General features: G+C 37.6%; 1 protein-coding gene across 6 annotated transcripts in view; it reads left to right on the top strand.

Annotated features, from left to right (window-relative positions):
* The window catches only part of ATP6V1H (ATPase H+ transporting V1 subunit H), a 119,367-nt gene that overhangs the window by 20,719 nt on the left and 81,936 nt on the right, over nucleotides 1–16,712 (top strand). For 4 of the 6 annotated variants that reach the window (XM_034650127.1, XM_034650126.1, XM_034650128.1 and 1 more), the window contains 3 exons: nucleotides 3,021–3,134; nucleotides 4,988–5,092; nucleotides 8,401–8,454. In XM_034650127.1, the coding sequence (XP_034506018.1) occupies nucleotides 3,021–3,134; nucleotides 4,988–5,092; nucleotides 8,401–8,454 (273 nt within the window). The remainder of the gene's footprint in view (nucleotides 1–3,020; nucleotides 3,135–4,987; nucleotides 5,093–8,400; nucleotides 8,455–16,712) is intronic. The other 2 variants (XM_034650129.1, XM_034650130.1) reach the window with 1 other exon arrangement.

Here is a 16,712-nt window from a genome sequence, read left to right as displayed (position 1 = left end):
TATATATATAATAAAAAGAAAGCCTTGTCCTTTTCCCACCAGAACTGAAGCTGATGCTTTGGAGCACTCTTTGATCAGTAGACTTGGCACACATGGGGGGCCTGTGTTGGTCTTCTGAGGAAAGGGCCTGCTGGGCTGGCTCATAGTCAGACTTGCCCTTGTAAGGATGCCCTTGCTGGGCGCAGGAGGGCAGGGTTTGGTGTAGGGGACTCCTCCACCATTGGATGCACTGTGTTTCTCTCTGAAGTCCTATGGTGCTTGGGCAGGGCATGTATATATATGTGTGTGTGTGTGTGTGTGTGTGTGTGTGTGTGTGTGTGTGTGTGTGTATGTATGTGTGCATGTGGAAGATGGTGCTACCTTGCCCTCTCATCCCCCAGAAGGGGAACTCGCAGCCACTGTTGTTCAGGAAATCCTCACAGTATAGTGAACAATCTCCCCTCGTGTGTCCCAGGCTTTCGTCAGACCCCTGCCCTCAACCTGTCTGTACCCAGGCACCTGGCATCACAGTTCTCCTGTGTTTTATCCCTGGCCAGGGGCTGGGATTCAAAACTCCAAATCTTAAAGGGCCAGGAAGGCTCGGATCCTCTCTCTAACCTCCAGTGGAGAGACTCCTGGTGTGCCTTGTTCTGTTCTGTCCCAGAAAAGCAGTCACATGGCTTATGCTGGGTGGCTGGAGTCTGTTGTGGTGCACCAGGAAAAGCTGCAGACCAGGTTATCTGTCCTCTCTGTACACCTCTGTCCTTGGCTGTTGAATGGCCGCTGAGTGGTGCCTGGTGGGCCTTTTCTCCTTGGAGAGGCAATACATACCCTCTTCCAGGTGTGCTGCAGGAAGGGGAGTGTTCTCTCCCAGTGCGACCCAGGGGATCCCTACACTGCAGCATCTTGTGTGAACCCTACACACTGCTCTCTCCCTCTCCCTAACTTCCCTCCACTAAAATGGCTCCCTCCCCTTCAGGGCACCATGGCTTTTCTCTCCCCCAGTTCACCTCTCTGAACTCGCATCTGGCACGTTCTGTCCCTTCAGTTGTGCAGATTGTTTTCTTAATCCTCAAATCAAAATGATTTGATGTTGATCCAGGTGTGTTTGAGGTATGAGGCTAGCTCAGGGTCCCCCTGCTACTCCGCCATCTTAACTCCTCCTCTGGAAGATACGTTTTTAAGCAAGAATTGAAACCACAAAGTCAAGGAAGATGAGTGTTTTTTTAAAAGATTTTATTTACTTATTTAAGAATGAGAGAGCGAGTGAGAGAGAGCAGGGGGAAGGTCAGAGGGAGAGGGAGAGCGAGAATCTCAAGCAGACTCCCTGCTGAGTGGGGTACCCCATGTGGGGCTCGATCTCATGAGCCTGAAATCATGACCTGAGCTGAAATCAAGAGTTAGAGACTTAACTGACTGAGCCACTCAGGCACCCCAAGGAAGATGAATTTTAAACTTACTTAAAATGTAAAAATATTTTTTGTTCTTTCTGTATGTAGTGTACTTTGTTCATTTATGTGCAATGATAATTACAGTTTTAACTTGGGAAATAACCCACCAATGGAGTAAATGATGACCTATCCAATTTTGAGTCCTTTGATAAAATCATCGTAACTTGCAATTGTTATTCTGAACTGTAATGATTCATTACTTATGGAGATATTAGTCTCTTCCTCAAATAGGTAAGTGTTAGCAAAGACCAAGATTAAAAACAATGTATTTAAAAGAATTAAATGTTGGTCTGAAAATTATGTGGTTTTTTTGTGCTTTTACCAAATACTGCTACTTAGAACCATATTCATTTAGTGAATCAGAAAGTGTATTTGAGCCAGTGAAATGCAGGTAAAATTTAGGTGAGAAGTAGAATATGCATGTTTTGAGCTAAGAATTAATTGTTCCTCAAATCCTGTGTCTTTCTGCTAGTGTTATATGATGTTTTTTACTGTCTTTATCTGCACTGATTTTTTTTTTTTTTAAAGATTTTTTATTTATTTATAAGACAGAGATAGAGACAGCCAGCGAGAGAGGGAACACAAGCAGGGGGAGTGGGAGAGGAAGAAGCAGGCTCACNAGCAGAGGAGCCTGATGTGGGGCTTGATCCCATAACGCCGGGATCACGCCCTGAGCCGAAGGCAGACGCTCAACCGCTCCGCCACCCAGGCGCCCCTGCACTGATTTTTCTATCATAATATTCTAGGAGTAATCTGATTTTATTTGTGTGGAAAAAACACTGGGAAGGGCAGGTCAGAGGTACAGGCTCAGATGAAATGTAACTTAGATTGCTACTCCCTGTAGGGTTGGGATCTGCTAGCTTGGCTCACCTGATTTAAAGCTAATCATAATAATTAAAGGTGATTTTATTTTGTGTTTTATTTATTTATTTATTTATTTATTTATTTATTTATTTATTTATTTTTAGATTTTTCATTTATTTATTCGACAGAGATAGAGACAGCCAGTGAGAGAGGGAACACAAGCAGGGGGAGTGGGAGAGGAAGAAGCAGGCTCATAGCAGAGGAGCCTGATGTGGGGCTCGATCCCATAACGCCGGGATCACGCCCTGCTGAAGGCAGACGCTTAACCGCTGTGCCACCCAGCTCGCCCCATTGTGTTATATTTTTAAAGATTTATTTATTTATTTATTTGAGAGAGAAAGAGAGCATGTGCCTGTGCACATGCATGCACTGGGGCGGGGGTGGGGAGAGGGGCAGAGGGAAAGGGAGAGGGAATCTCAAGCAGACTACCCACTGAGCATGGAGCCCAATGCAGGGCTTGATCTCATGACCCTGAGATCATGACCTGAGCTGAAATCAAGAGTCGGGCGCTTAACTGTTTAACTGACTGGGCCGCCTAGGTACCCGCCCAAAGGTGATTTTATTTTTAAAGTGTCTATGCTTGCCCCCTCTCACCACCCCTGACCCATAATAACAACTGAAGGAAGAAAACACACTGACTGATGGGACACAGAATGAAAGGTTGAGAAGCAGTACATGGTAGTAAAATGCATTCTGATTAGTGATATCATTCCTTTTCTTTTTTAGGAAAATCACCAGCGGGTTAGCATTTTCTTTGACTATGCTAAACGCAGCAAGAACACTGCCTGGTCCTACTTTCTGCCAATGTTGAATCGCCAGGATCTCTTTACTGTTCATATGGTAAATTTTGAATCGATCAAATTTTTGATTTGGGGAAGAAACATGTGCTATTTATGACTTGGTAACCTCCCAGCTCCCAGAGGAGCAAAGGCTGTGATGTTAATTTTTCAAAGCTGTGTTTCCTTATTGATGGTTAGTAATGTGGGGATATTGGGAAGACAAAGGAGATGGAGTTGCTTTGATACAGTTAAAGTTTTATACAGTATTTGTTGAGTTCATTAGCATAAATACCTTTGCTAGATTGCATGTGGAAAAGAGCTTTAGATTGTCTGTGACAGGATTAACCACGTTTTACTACAGAAATTAAATTTTGTTCGGAAGTAGCTGTTGTGCTTAATTTTTATTTTAATTTAATAATTACTTGTTTTTTAATATCTTAAACATACTCCTGTTTTAAACTTACCCTGAAATGCTATCTTTGGAAGCCTTAATACTGAACAGTCTTTTATGGAGTATAGAGAAGGTATGAAAGGAGAGCTGAGAGAATAAATCTTTGTACAAGCCTTTTCTGTTCCCAACATGGAGTGGGCTGCAGTGGCGGAGCTCCTGAGGCTGTTCGTTTCAGTAGATGTCTTTGAACTTTTCAAATCAAGAACTGTTAGTAATACATTTTTGAGCATGTGTTTTCTTTCTTTTTCTCCGTATATATCTATATTCATTTATGTATGAGTGTATTCATATATTGTACATATTATAAAACCTTAAGAGATATTAAGAAGGAGAACTCATGAAATAAACTATATTTTAAAGAATACTTAAAAAATAATGTATTTTCTTTTTTTAAATTGTAGAGACTTGTTTTTATTGTCTGGATACATGGCTTAAATGATTTCCTAATTTTGATGGTAACTTTCCGAAAGTACTGAAAGAATATTAAATTGGGTTGTGTGTGTGGAGAAGTAGTATTTTATTTTTTTTAAATATTTTATTTATTTGAGAGACAGTGAGCGAGCAAGAAAGAGAGAGTAGAAGTTGGAGGAGGGACAGAGGGAGAAGGAGAAGCAAGCTCCCTGCTGAGCAGGGGATCCAGGGCTCCATCCCAGGACCCTGGGATATGACCCGAGCCAAAGGCAGACGCTTAACTGACTGAGCCACCCAGGCGCCCTGAGAAGTAGTATTTTATGCTGCCTATATTTGTGTGTGTGTATATATACCTTCCAGGTTTATGGAGGTATAATTGACATATTGTAAGGTATTTAAAATGTACATCATGATGATTTGTTGTATTCTTATACTGCCTATTTAATAAAAAATTCATGGTTAGTTTTATAGCTTGAAGAAACCTGAGAAATCTCTAGGTGAGGAGAAAAGGTTAATAGCGAGGAGAGATAGCTATTTAATACGCAGGATGTATTTTATAGTAAGATACAGATATTTAAGTGTGAGGACTCACATGGGGCTTGGAATGAATGAAGGTAGCAGCTGGCAGTTTGTTGTAGACATTGCTCTGAACTCTGGCAAGCAATTTGGTGGAAGTCTGCAGATTTTTGAATATCAACATCTACAAATTCATTAAAAATACTTATTCAGTGCCTCAAAAAAAAAAAAGATTATTTTGATTTTTTGCTTGTCTTATAATGAATCCCAGTCTTACTTTTGGAACTCAAAATATTGCAAGGAATGTCATGAAATTCTTAAAATGTAACTAATTTTGTTTCACCTTAAGGGATCTATTTAAAAGTACATTTTGACTGTATTGCAAAATATATTTTTAAAAATGAAATACAAACTTATTTTGGAGGAGTTGAGTATTGAAAAAAATCACAGAAAAGTGGTTGTGAGTCCTGCTTTTTAAGGCATATGATGTGATTTTAGAATCAACATAGTATTCAGATACATTTCTTACTTTTCAGGCAGCAAGAATTATTGCGAAGTTAGCAGCTTGGGGGAAGGAACTGATGGAAGGCAGTGACTTAAATTACTATTTCAATTGGATAAAAACTCAGCTGAGTTCACAGGTAAAAGACGCTTTTTTTTTAGTATCTTTGAAAGGAATGTGACACCCATATTAAGCTATTAGTGAAATTACAAAAGTTACATTAAAATAATGCCATTTTGAATTTGATAAGTAAGTCATAGTACTCTTAGGTATGGTAGCATGCTTCACTTTTTCTTTCTTTGACTAGCTTCAACTCAAACCTTTCTAACTTTTCTGCCACTTGGGATTTTCCATTCATGCTTTTCAGTGGGCAGGGAGTCTCTTCCTTCTAGGTGGCTGCCAAGATCGCACAGGCGGGAGAACTGAGAGAACTTGGACAATTCCAGACAGCATACTCACATAAAGCTTGTAAGAAGGGAAAAAAAACAGTATAGCAGGAGACAGAGTGCAGGCAAGCTTCGGGCTCAGAGACTTCAGGCGCAGCTCACATGTCTGCCTTGGGGATCCTGAACGTCCAAGATTTGTGCGGGAAATCTTGGGTTTGGGGAGAGCTCTTCGTGTTTCTAGCAGGATCGTTTATGTCCTTCTGGTCACAGAACCAGGCCAAGCTGTCTGACTCGTTACACCAATAAACAAACTGGTTCTCAGTGCTGCCAGGGGAGTTTTAAACTACAGACAGCACATTATAGATCATTGGCCAATCCAGTTATTCTGGTCTTGCTCAAGAGTCCATACCAGGCTTCCAGGTGCCCCTGGGTAAGCCTAGAGCTGCTGGGACCAGCTTCGAGGTAACATTGCACAATGGCACCTTCCCAGGATTTACTATGTCACTGTGGGATAGAACATTTGGGCCTAAGGTTAAACGTGAAGCCTGATTAGTGGTCATCTTGGTTGCTTTCAGATCTCTCTAGCTCTACTTCTCCATGAAGGAAATAGCTTGCTGGTTAAATGATGGGGAAAATAACAGGTTTTCTGTTATTGTCTTCATGGTTCCCTAGAACAGGTAAAAGTTAGGACGCTTATGGTGGCTCAGTGGTCCTTTCCTTTAGGCTTCCAGTGACTGATATTAGTGGTAAGGGAGAGACTGGGAATGATCCTCAGAAAAGGAGTGAAATGAAGGTGGGTGGGGAAGGAGTATTCTGAGGAAGAAAGGGTAGAAGATAATGAGATTTGGTGTGGGGATGGGACCAGGAAAATAATATTGTTAGTTAGTGTGTTGTCAGTGTTAAATTACAAATAAATTCTATTTGAAATATATTTTTGGAAAGTTATAATTCACATTTCAGGTGACATTTTAATAGATTTTAATTTGAGGCATAGGAGAGACACCATGACATTTACTTGGGTTTACTTTTTGTCTTACTGTTGCTTGCCTTTTTGGGAAAGTCTAATTGTGTCCTATATTTGCATAGGGATATTTTGGAGTGTATTGAACGTAATTACGTATTTTTTTTTATGTCAGTAGTATGAATTTTAACAGTCTTTTTGGCTTAGTTTTTTTTTTTTTAAGTTTTTTTTTATTTTAAGGAAAGAGAGAGAACTTGCGAGCAGGGGGAAGGACAGAGGGAGAGGGAGAGGAGAAGCAGGCTCTCTGTTGAGCATGTAGCCCAACATGGGGCTCAATCACACAACCTGAGCTGAAACCGAGAGTTGAATGCTTAACTCACTGAGACACCCAGGTGCCCCTGGCTTAGTTTTTAAAAGTATTTTTACAAGAGCCACAAACTTGCGGATTTTAGTGAATTTGTGAGGTATTTTAAAAACATAATATTTAGAACATGAAAAATAGGTGTGTGAAGATGAGATTTTAGATTTCTAGGTATGTATCATTTAGGATCAGAATGTTTAACCTTCCCCTCACCCCTCCTTTTTTTTTTTCTTCTTTTTTGAAATTTGTTCTTCCTTTGAACAAACTTCAATCTGTTTTAGTGTTAGCTTTATGGTAATGGTAGTGAGGCTCTATCATAACTGGATTCATAAAATGAAAATTAGTAGGAAAGAATGTATACTGTAGTTTGCCTCTAACATTTTGGGTTGTTTCATCTTAGATTTTTCCTCACAAGAATAACATTTATATCGTGCCTCGCAGATGATTTGTTACTTTTGGAATGATTAACTGTGGTTATAACTACGTCCAAGAATTGGGGGAAATATCTTTATTATCACTAGTGGAAGCAAAATATTTCAGTGTGTGGAACAGTTTTCATTAGAACTGACCTTCTCAGTATTAGATAAATGCTTTAAAAGACCTTTTCTTTATCTTTCTGGTGCATTCTTTTTATCGCCAAGTCTTTGGCTTTCTTTAGTTATGGTACGGCGTTTCTGCTTTGCAAGTCCTGCTACAAAGTGACTCTTCAGGGTGCCTTGGCCACGTCTGGCTTTGCTTCTCAGAGTCTGGTCACTGCTTCTGCTAGGATCTGAATTGCACTGTCTCTCTTGCTTTGGGCAGACACTTAACCCATAGCTTTCTATCAGGATCAAATTACAGACTTCTTGTTTAAAGAATGAAACCTAGGATTACTGGGGATTCTGTTTGCTACTTTGCTTAAATGTCATATGATGGCACTATATCTGGAACATCTCTTTTTCTCTATTGTTAGTGTTTTCTCCCTCATAAAAAGGACCACAGTTTCATAATTTTAATAGAAATAAACTTTCAAAAGTCCAAATTAGTTGCAAGTTTGGATATTTTGTTGACTTTATAGTGACATTTAGGAGCTTTTTCTTTTTTGGTAGTTCAAGCATTGTATATGTGTTGTGGGGGGGCCTCATGCCTGGCACTTAGTAGATAAAAAATAAAATTAGATCGAATAAAACTAAATAAAAATTTCCTTTCAGAAATTCATCACCACTTTTCTCTTGCACATTCAATCTTTGACTTTCTACCTTTTCTTTAGTCATTTCTATATGTCATTTAGACATCATATAACATGTGAAATTCTGATTGTCATTATAACTTGCTAGCGTTGCTGTCGATAATCTGATTTTAAGTTCTGTGTAGAATCTTCCCATTATAAGGAACCTATTTTGAAAGCTTTGCCACAGAATATAATGTAGCTAGTTCAGCTTAAGACAGTCATCTTACTTGAAAAACAATTCAGTAAGTAAGTTCTGAGATTTGGAAATTTGCACCAGCTTCACTTACGAAATTTAGCTGGAGCTTAGTATTCAGTTTATTATTGTTCCATTTTTTAATTAAGTTATCTGGAAGAGTGTAATATTTAGAATATTTTGTGTCATCCCTATGTTTTTTATTAGTTGATGATACTCCATTAAGTAGGATTAGGAAAAAATTTATAAAATTTGCTTAGCTCCCTTTCATAAGCTGATAAATTAGGATAAAAATTAAAAACAAAACTAAGTAATAAGTTATTTATTTCGTAATAGAAACTGCGTGGTAGCGGTGTCGCTGCTGAAACAGGAACAGTCTCTTCAAGTGATGTAAGTATATTCCTTCTTAATTCACTGGCCTCCTAACACCATGAATATAAGTTATTTTGAGTCATTTAAAATTTTAAAGATGTTTACTAGCTCCCCAAATGTAAATCCATATTAACCTTCAGCTAGGTTAATAGCATTGTAAAAATCTATATATTTATGTATATATAAATATTTGTGGTGTGTTGGTAGATAGGAGACTTGCTCTTCCCTGTTGCTCTTCTTTTTAGGTACCTTTATCTTAGACCTGAGAATCAAGGCAAGAGTCTGAATTCAGATGTACAGCTGGAGTGAATAATCATAAAGTTACTCTCTTCAGGCTTCCGTAGTTTGATACCTATCCAATATCTGTTTAACAGATACAGGAACAGTGTGTCAGGGAGTTGAAAACAGTTCAGTTACCTGACGGCATTAGAACTCGTTACTTGCACTGTGTCGCTCAAGGCTTTATGTGGGGCTATTTGCTGGCTGGAACCCCAACCTGCCCTTTTTTTGGCCAAACTCTCCCCACATTTTTGTAGAGCCGGAAGGGTAAAGGTTAAAATTAATCATGTCTCCCCAAGTTCCCTTCTTGGTTGGACTTATCTTCCCCATTTGGGAGCAGTTTATCTTTGTTATATTCTGAATACTTCAAGAACTGGCAATAAGTTTGGACAAGTAAGGGTTGGCATGATTAGAGCCAATTGAGAAAAAGATAGGGAAGAAGAAAGAAATGTAGGTGAGGTGCACTATCTTGATTAGTGGGAAATATCTCTGGGAACCTGGAAGGCATCTTCAGAGGGTAGTGTCTACCACCTGCCTGTAGTAGACCCAGTCGAAGCTGTGTAGAAGCCATTTAATATCCATATTAATTACCAATATTTCCATAATCAGCATGGAATATATCTGTTTGTGTGCTCTGAGACTGTAGATGGCAGCAGAACCTATTTTCAAAGCCAAGAGCAGGGCTTCTCTTAGGGCAGGGGTTGAAGGATTTGACAAATAGTGTTTTAGGCCAGAAAATGGCTATTAACCTTCTAAAGAGGAATCAGAACAAGGTGTAGAAGTAGATGAGCAATCTTGGGGTCAGAGTGGGGTAAGCAGGTGATAGGTTGGAAGTCTAGACGTTCAATCATAAGCACATGTTTAAAATGAGAATCTTTTATTTTCGTGACTTGAATTTTCATGGGTTTGAAATTTTGAAAAATTATTTAATTCATGTATTAGGCTTATTGATAAATTTTTTAAAAAGGTGTTTTCGGCATTATATATCTTATAAACTTATTTGAGTGATTGTTGACGTGTTTTTAAGTTATTAAAGCTTACATAATGAGTTGCAGGCTTAGTGACATGACATTCTTATTTCGTTCTTTTCTGTCCAGCGTATTGGAAAAACAAAGCTAATTAATTGAATTGGCATACATTATTCAAAGTGGTTTATTTACCTGGTAGACTCCTACACATACATCCCAAACAGAATTAGCATCAGAGGTAATTGTGAGTAAGGAAAAGATGGCCTTTGATTTTTGACCTTCTTCCCTTTCATACCCTTCGAACTTAAACGTGCTTGCTGTCTCTTCCTGAAGGTTCTTACTTTATCAGATGGCTATCAACTTGGAAAGCAGACTTTAATAAGTTGAGGGTAAGGTGGTAGTTTCTGCTCTGATATGATTTAATAGGGGACTATGAATTGGTAACTAATATTTATTGAGCTCTTACTAGGTGCCTGGCACTGCTTTATTCAGCTTACATTTACATCTCCTTGAAATATTCACACTCCCTCTCTGACTTAGGCCTTACTAAGCCACTTTGTATAGATGTGAGCCTTGAGGCTGCACAGAATGGCAACACCAGTTTGCCTAAAGTCATTCAGTTAATGAGTGGCAAACACCCTAAACAAAGGAATTGCTTGCCAAGCGAATGCCTTTTAAGGCAACAGATGTGCAGTTGGGTCTTAAGGCATTCCCCAGGTCGCACAGCCTGCTCAGCCTTGTAAAAGTATTGGTATTTTATCTTAAAATCCCTTTAGGTTTTTATAAGAACATAGGAAAGCAGTTTGGGAAATTGCAGTACATGGTGTTGCCACTTGATGTCAGTGTAAAACAAACAAAAGTTTTAATACTGCAGAATGTGAACTAAGAATGATTCAACAGTCTTACATTTAAAATGGCCACAGAAGCATCATCATAAGTTATGAGTGGATCATTACAAACATTTTTATTTAAATGACATTACATAAATAGACTTCCCTTAGCATGCATTATGTTGTCTTTGCCTGAAGATGAAAATAATAAATGACACCAGCTCTTATGCACTTACCTAAACTGTTCAGTTCTTAACCAGCTCTCGAATGTGAGTGCTCATGTCTTCCGTTCTGAGGAAGCTTCACAGCTGCGGACATTGGTTAGTGCTGATGCCCTGATAAAACGATGAATAACTACTGTGATCTCTCACAGGCTTTGCAGGATTTAGAAAGATTCTGGGAATTTCTAGCTTGTTTGTTTTTTTCTTCTGTCCAGCTTCACTTATACTGGCGTAGGAGGGAGCAAGGTGACTGACCATGTCCGGATCTCTGGTTATTTTGTTGTGGATCCAGTTTGGCATTAGTTACTGGTAGATAAACATTGTTTCTTTGATAGTAAATAACTTGATGAAGTTGCCAGTTCTCCTTATTATTGCATCTTGCCTTTTAATGTTCTGGAGCAGTTCTGTCCACCAGAACTTTCCATGATGTTGGAACTGTCCATTGTGGTAGCCACTGTGTGGCTATTAAGGACTTGGAAAGGTGGCAAGTGCAAGTGAGGAAATAAATTTTCAATTTTATTTAGTTGTTTTTAATTTTTGAGTTTTTTTATCAAAATATATGTCACACACCATAAAGTCCATCCATTTGCAGTTCAGTACGTTTTAGTATATTTACAGAGTTGTGCAGCCATTACCACAAGCTAATTTTATAACATTTTTAACACCTCAGAAGGAAACCCTGTGCACATTAACAGTCATTCCTCATTCTGACTCCCCACTCCCAACCTCTGGCAACCACTAATCTACTCTTTCTCTTTCTGTCTCTTCTGGCCATTTCATAAAAATAAAGCACATAGCATGTAGTTGGTTGTCTATGGCTGTCTTCTTTTACTTAGCGTAATGTTTTTAAGATTCATGCATGTTTTAGCACATAATAACAGCATTTTAGAATGAGAGAAATGAAACTTAGTTTTTTTTGGCTTTTGGCCAAATTTCTTAAATTGTTTTCTGTGGCAGTTCTAGTATCCTTGTTAATATGAAGTTAGTTTTACTGTTTTGGCTTTGTTTTTAATTTAATGCTGTGCTGATGTGGCACTTTTCAGCCTTCCAGAAGAGGTAGAGTACTTTAATGATTTAGTTCTTTACTACTTTGTTGTTAAGTCCACCAAAAGTGCTGCCCAAGTAGGAGAAATAAGTGGGCTGTGTCAGGAATTCATACAGTTCAGGCCTGTTATTTAACTGTGGTCTGCTCTGGCTGTCAAACTGTGAAGTCTGTGAGGACTCAAAGTAATTCATAATCAGTTGTGTGTCTGTGTATGTTGTGTGGCAATTCTTGGAAGATTTTCATTATTTAATTTTATCTTCTTGCCATAAAATTAATACATTTTAAACATTGGGGATCATTAAAATATATGCACAGAATGAACATTAAGGAGGGAAGATAAGAATCTGTGAGTTTTGTTTTTCTGATCGGATTTTTGGAAGGACTGTCTGGAAGTATAGTCTGGCAATACAAAAGAAAGTTAAGTGGTTAAGGGTTTCAGTATAAGATTTTCTTTTACAAATCATTGTCAAAGCATAGTACTGATAATAATAAGTAATCTAATATTGTGCATTAGATGTGTACTTGGAAGTTTTATGCAAGGCAGTAATTTATAAAGTAAATAATATTTTCTCAAGTTCACAGTTTTTCTGTATATTGTAAAGAATCTCATTACATGACGGAGCCAATTAGGTTGAAAGCAATGCTTGAAGTAAATTTAGAAATCTGTAAATTAATAATGAAATTATTATTTTTTTTTGGTAAAACTTAAGTCTAAGACTAAATTATCTTAATTTAGGCATTAATTTAATCTTGGTATTTTATGAGTTTTGAGTAAGCCAACTTCAAGAGAATTCTTGAACTTATATATATTTTAGTTCCTGCATATGAGGTAATAATAATATACCTTATGGTTGTTTTGTGCTTTGTAGAATTGATTTGAGTTCAGATTTGAGGAGATTTTTTCCCTTTAATTTGTTAGGGCTGGTATTTCCTTTTATTGATGATAGAACAGTTTTGAAGAGTTTAAGTGATTTGCCAAAGATAATTTGGCAAAACTCCTGATAGGCAAAGTCTCTCCTCTTTTCCCTTTTTTTTTCTTTTCTTTTCTTTTTTATTATTTTTTATTTTTATGTCTTAACGCACACAAAGTAAAATGTACAGATTTTAAATGTTCCACTAAATGAATTTATATGTCCTGTGTCCTCCTGCTCAATACCTCCCTTTGGCTAAACTCTCACCAAGGTTATCGTTTTCATGGTATTTATTACCAGTGATTAGTTTTGCCTAATCTTGAACTCCATTGTAGTGGAATCATATACAATATGAACTCTTACGTATCTGAATTCTCTTGCCAATATTGTGCCAGTGAGATTCATTCATGTGCATTTAACAGAAATTCATTCTTTTTACTGCCATCCAGTAATCCATTAAATGAATATTTTCTGTTCTTTTATTAATGTATATTTTGGGTTACTTCTAGTTTTTGGCTTCTTGGTATGAACATTCTTATACCTGTCTTTTGGTAGATGTGATCACTGTAATCACTTATGTCTGGAGCACTTAATTCTACAATGGAATTGCTGGCTTGTAAGGTATATGTAAATTTAGTAGATATTGCAAATCAGTGTTCTTAATCAATTTACGTGTCCCTCAACAAAGTATGAGAATTCCAGTTGTTCCAGTCCTTACTGACACTTCTGTTATTGTCACTGACACTTATGTTATTGTCTTGTGTTATTTTTTAAAGCAAATATCTGTGATAGAATTAAAAATGACACATATATGCACACACTTTTTAGTTCTACAAGAAAAGATTCATATAATTGTCATGAAACATTAAATACTTTTGGGACTGTTTAAATCAGGAGTCCTCCATTTCATGTGAACCTGGCTTCTGGAATCAATTTTAGTCAATTATGTGTTTGAAAAGTTCAGCTTGGTGCTTCACCAGTTCCACTGTACTGTGCATTTTTACTCTCTGTGGGACAGGTGCTTTTTACTGCAATGCAGACACGTTTTTTCAAGTGCCCATGATTCCAGAATTTAAGTGAATATTATCTTTGCTCTTTCTCATTTAGTTTGTAGTTATATCTCAGCTTTCTGAAGATGAATATTGAAAATATATCTATAAATGTTGTTATAACATTAGTTTTATGTTGGTACAATATCACTAGTTTTTATGTTTATCTTTTGTTGCTTGCCTGCTTTGTAATTCCTTAGTTCTTGAATTACTTTGTAATTCTGCAGAATATGGATCTCTGAGATCATATTTGCCATGAAGGTGAATTTTACAAGTTGCTATTTTCCCTATGATATGATTATTCCACCATAATATAGGAGAGTTTGCATTTCAACAGCACTGGAAAATTTCTCTTAAATGTATTGAGAAGTAAAAATAGTTTTTGTCTGCCAGTGAGGTTTGCTGCAGTGAGGGTATGTTGTGGCCAATTCTGAGCCCGGGATGTCTGGTGCAGCACAGAGAACTCTAACTCAACCATGAAGAGTGGATTCCTAGGGCCAATCCAAGATTAACTCGCTATTTTAATTTCAGCAAATTATATCTCCTTTTTAAGCCTCATCTGAAAAATTGGGTATCATATTTCCCTTTTATTTTTTAATTTTAATTTTTTGAAAGTACTTTGAAAAATGTGTTAAATTATTTTTATAAAACATTTTTAATTTCTTTTTTGACAGTTTTTTGATTAGTTGTGAAGGTTAGAAGATACATTTTGATTCTTGAAAAAACAAAAACTTTACCTTAAAGAAGAACTCTGGTGGGATGACATTTAAACAAATAGTATTTAGGAAACAATGCAACAAGTATCTAAAATATCTTTTTTTGTGTGTGTATGTATTTTGTTGTTGTTATTAAGTCAATCCAAATATGGGTGATTTTTTTGTTAATGAAGAAGTGAATTTAGCTATTTATTTATTTATTTATTTATAAAGAAGATTTTATTTATTTCATGTGGGGGGAGAGCATGAGCATGGGGGCCAGGTAAGTGGGGGAAGAGCAGAGAGAGAGGGAGAAGCAGACTCCCTGCTGAGCAGGGAGCCTGATGCAGGGCTCTACCCTGGAACCCCAGGATCCCGGGATCGTGACCTTGAGCCAAAGGCAGCTGTGTAACTGAGGAAGCCACCCAGGCATTCCTATTTTAGTAATTTAAATGAAAGTTATCATCTGGTTTAAATGAGCTCTTTTACCATAAATATTTTCTAGTAAAATAGTATGATACAAGGTACAGCCAGATTTGACTAGCAATTTACATTAGTATTCAAAATGAGATAAATTAAAAGAAAATACTAGACAATTATGTAAGATCCATACTACCAAACAGATTTAGTTTTGGCTTTAAAAAGAAATAGGATAATGGTGCAATGTTGTATATATTTCTACAGTATTAATTGTTATTAGGATAAAAATTTTGGCCAAACTTTTAATTATGGTCGATATCTATTAGAGGCCCATTCATTTGGAATTTGTGTAAGCTAGGAAGTTTGTTTGTATTTCTGTTGTTTGTTCATTCAGTCAAGAAATATGTATTAAGTACCTACCAGTACAGTGCATAGTGCTGAAAGCATAGCACTGAATGGGAGGGGCTCCTGCCTACATAGGGCTTCATCTTAGGGAGGACAGTATTAGACAAGTAATTACACACTGTGATTATTTTAGTACCTGTCTGGCAATGCTTGTAAAAGAGAAGCACAGGTCCTTTGAGAGTGTGCAGTGAGGGGTCTCATCTGGGGCCAGTTCGCTCAGGATTCCTGAGGAAGTGGAGGGATGAGGCCTGTGCCTCCACTGGAGGGAAGTGTGTGGAGAACATGGCAGAGAAGGGAGAGCTGGGGATGCTGTAGGAGTGCAGGCATAGGGAGAGTGGGGAGATAAGGCAGGCAGGCCCAGGGTATTCAGGGCCTTAGAGATCACGTAGGGTTTTAGGACTTTTCCTCCGCAGGGAATCCATTGAAAAATATTAAGATGGGGAGTCACATGGTGTAGAGCAGCCACGGGAAGGAGGGCAGCATTTATAAGTCCGGGTACTGGATCTGCCATCCTGCAGCATTGGTGCTGTTCCCCTTGATTGCTGTGTGGCTTACTTTTTTACTTTCCTGGGATTCTGTCACTTGTAACCTCAGCAGTGAGTCCCTCTCCAAGGATCCTACTTAAAAGAGCACCCATGTCTCCCTCTCTCCATTTCTTATTTCCCTTTTTTAATGGTATTTTTGTTGTATTGAACTTGTCAAACTCCAATACACTCTGTAATTTACTTGTTTTTGTGTGCTTTTCCTCTTTCTCCTTTAGACTGTATACTCCCTGATGGAAGGGATTGAGGTCTGTTTGTTCATGGTTGTGTGTCCAGTGTAAGAACAGTGTCTTGCACGTAGCAGTCATTCAGTAAATATTTGTTGAATGAATATTGAATACAGACTTATAGAACCTATCTGGGCAGTAGTTGAGAACTTAGAATAATGGAGGCCCTATGTCACTTATTAATAGTTTGACAAGTCCAGTCAGTCTGGGGTTGTAGCTGTCAAAGTTTACTAGAACTGCAAGGGCAAATGGGCTTCTTCATCTTTGGTTGGATTCTTTTTTTTTCTTTTTTCTTTCTTCTTTCTTTCTTTCTTTTTTATTTATTTATTTTTTATAATAATTTTTTATTATGTTATGTTAGTCACCATACAGTACATCCTTAGTTATTAATTCCATCTGGAGAAATCAGAATACAGTAGTAGTTGCAGCAGCAAACATTTGTGGAATATTGTATGACAGGTACCATTGAAAACTCTTTGATACATTAATGAAATTATACTGACATTTCGTGGGATTTGTCCTATTAGCTCCATTTTATAGATAGGAAGCTCATTCAAGGTTACATAGTTTGTAAGTGGCTGAGTGTGGCAGGCTGGTTCCAGAGCCTTTGTTCCTTACGATTATATACTATATACTACTATACCTACTGCCTTTCTTTCACGGTGGAGGAGTTAACAATTGACC

Source organism: Ailuropoda melanoleuca, unplaced genomic scaffold (assembly GCF_002007445.2).
Source record: "Ailuropoda melanoleuca isolate Jingjing unplaced genomic scaffold, ASM200744v2 unplaced-scaffold11384, whole genome shotgun sequence".
NCBI lineage: Eukaryota > Metazoa > Chordata > Mammalia > Carnivora > Ursidae > Ailuropoda > Ailuropoda melanoleuca.
The sequence above is the reverse complement of the archived record's forward strand: the minus strand, read 5'-3'. Positions and strand labels throughout refer to the sequence as shown.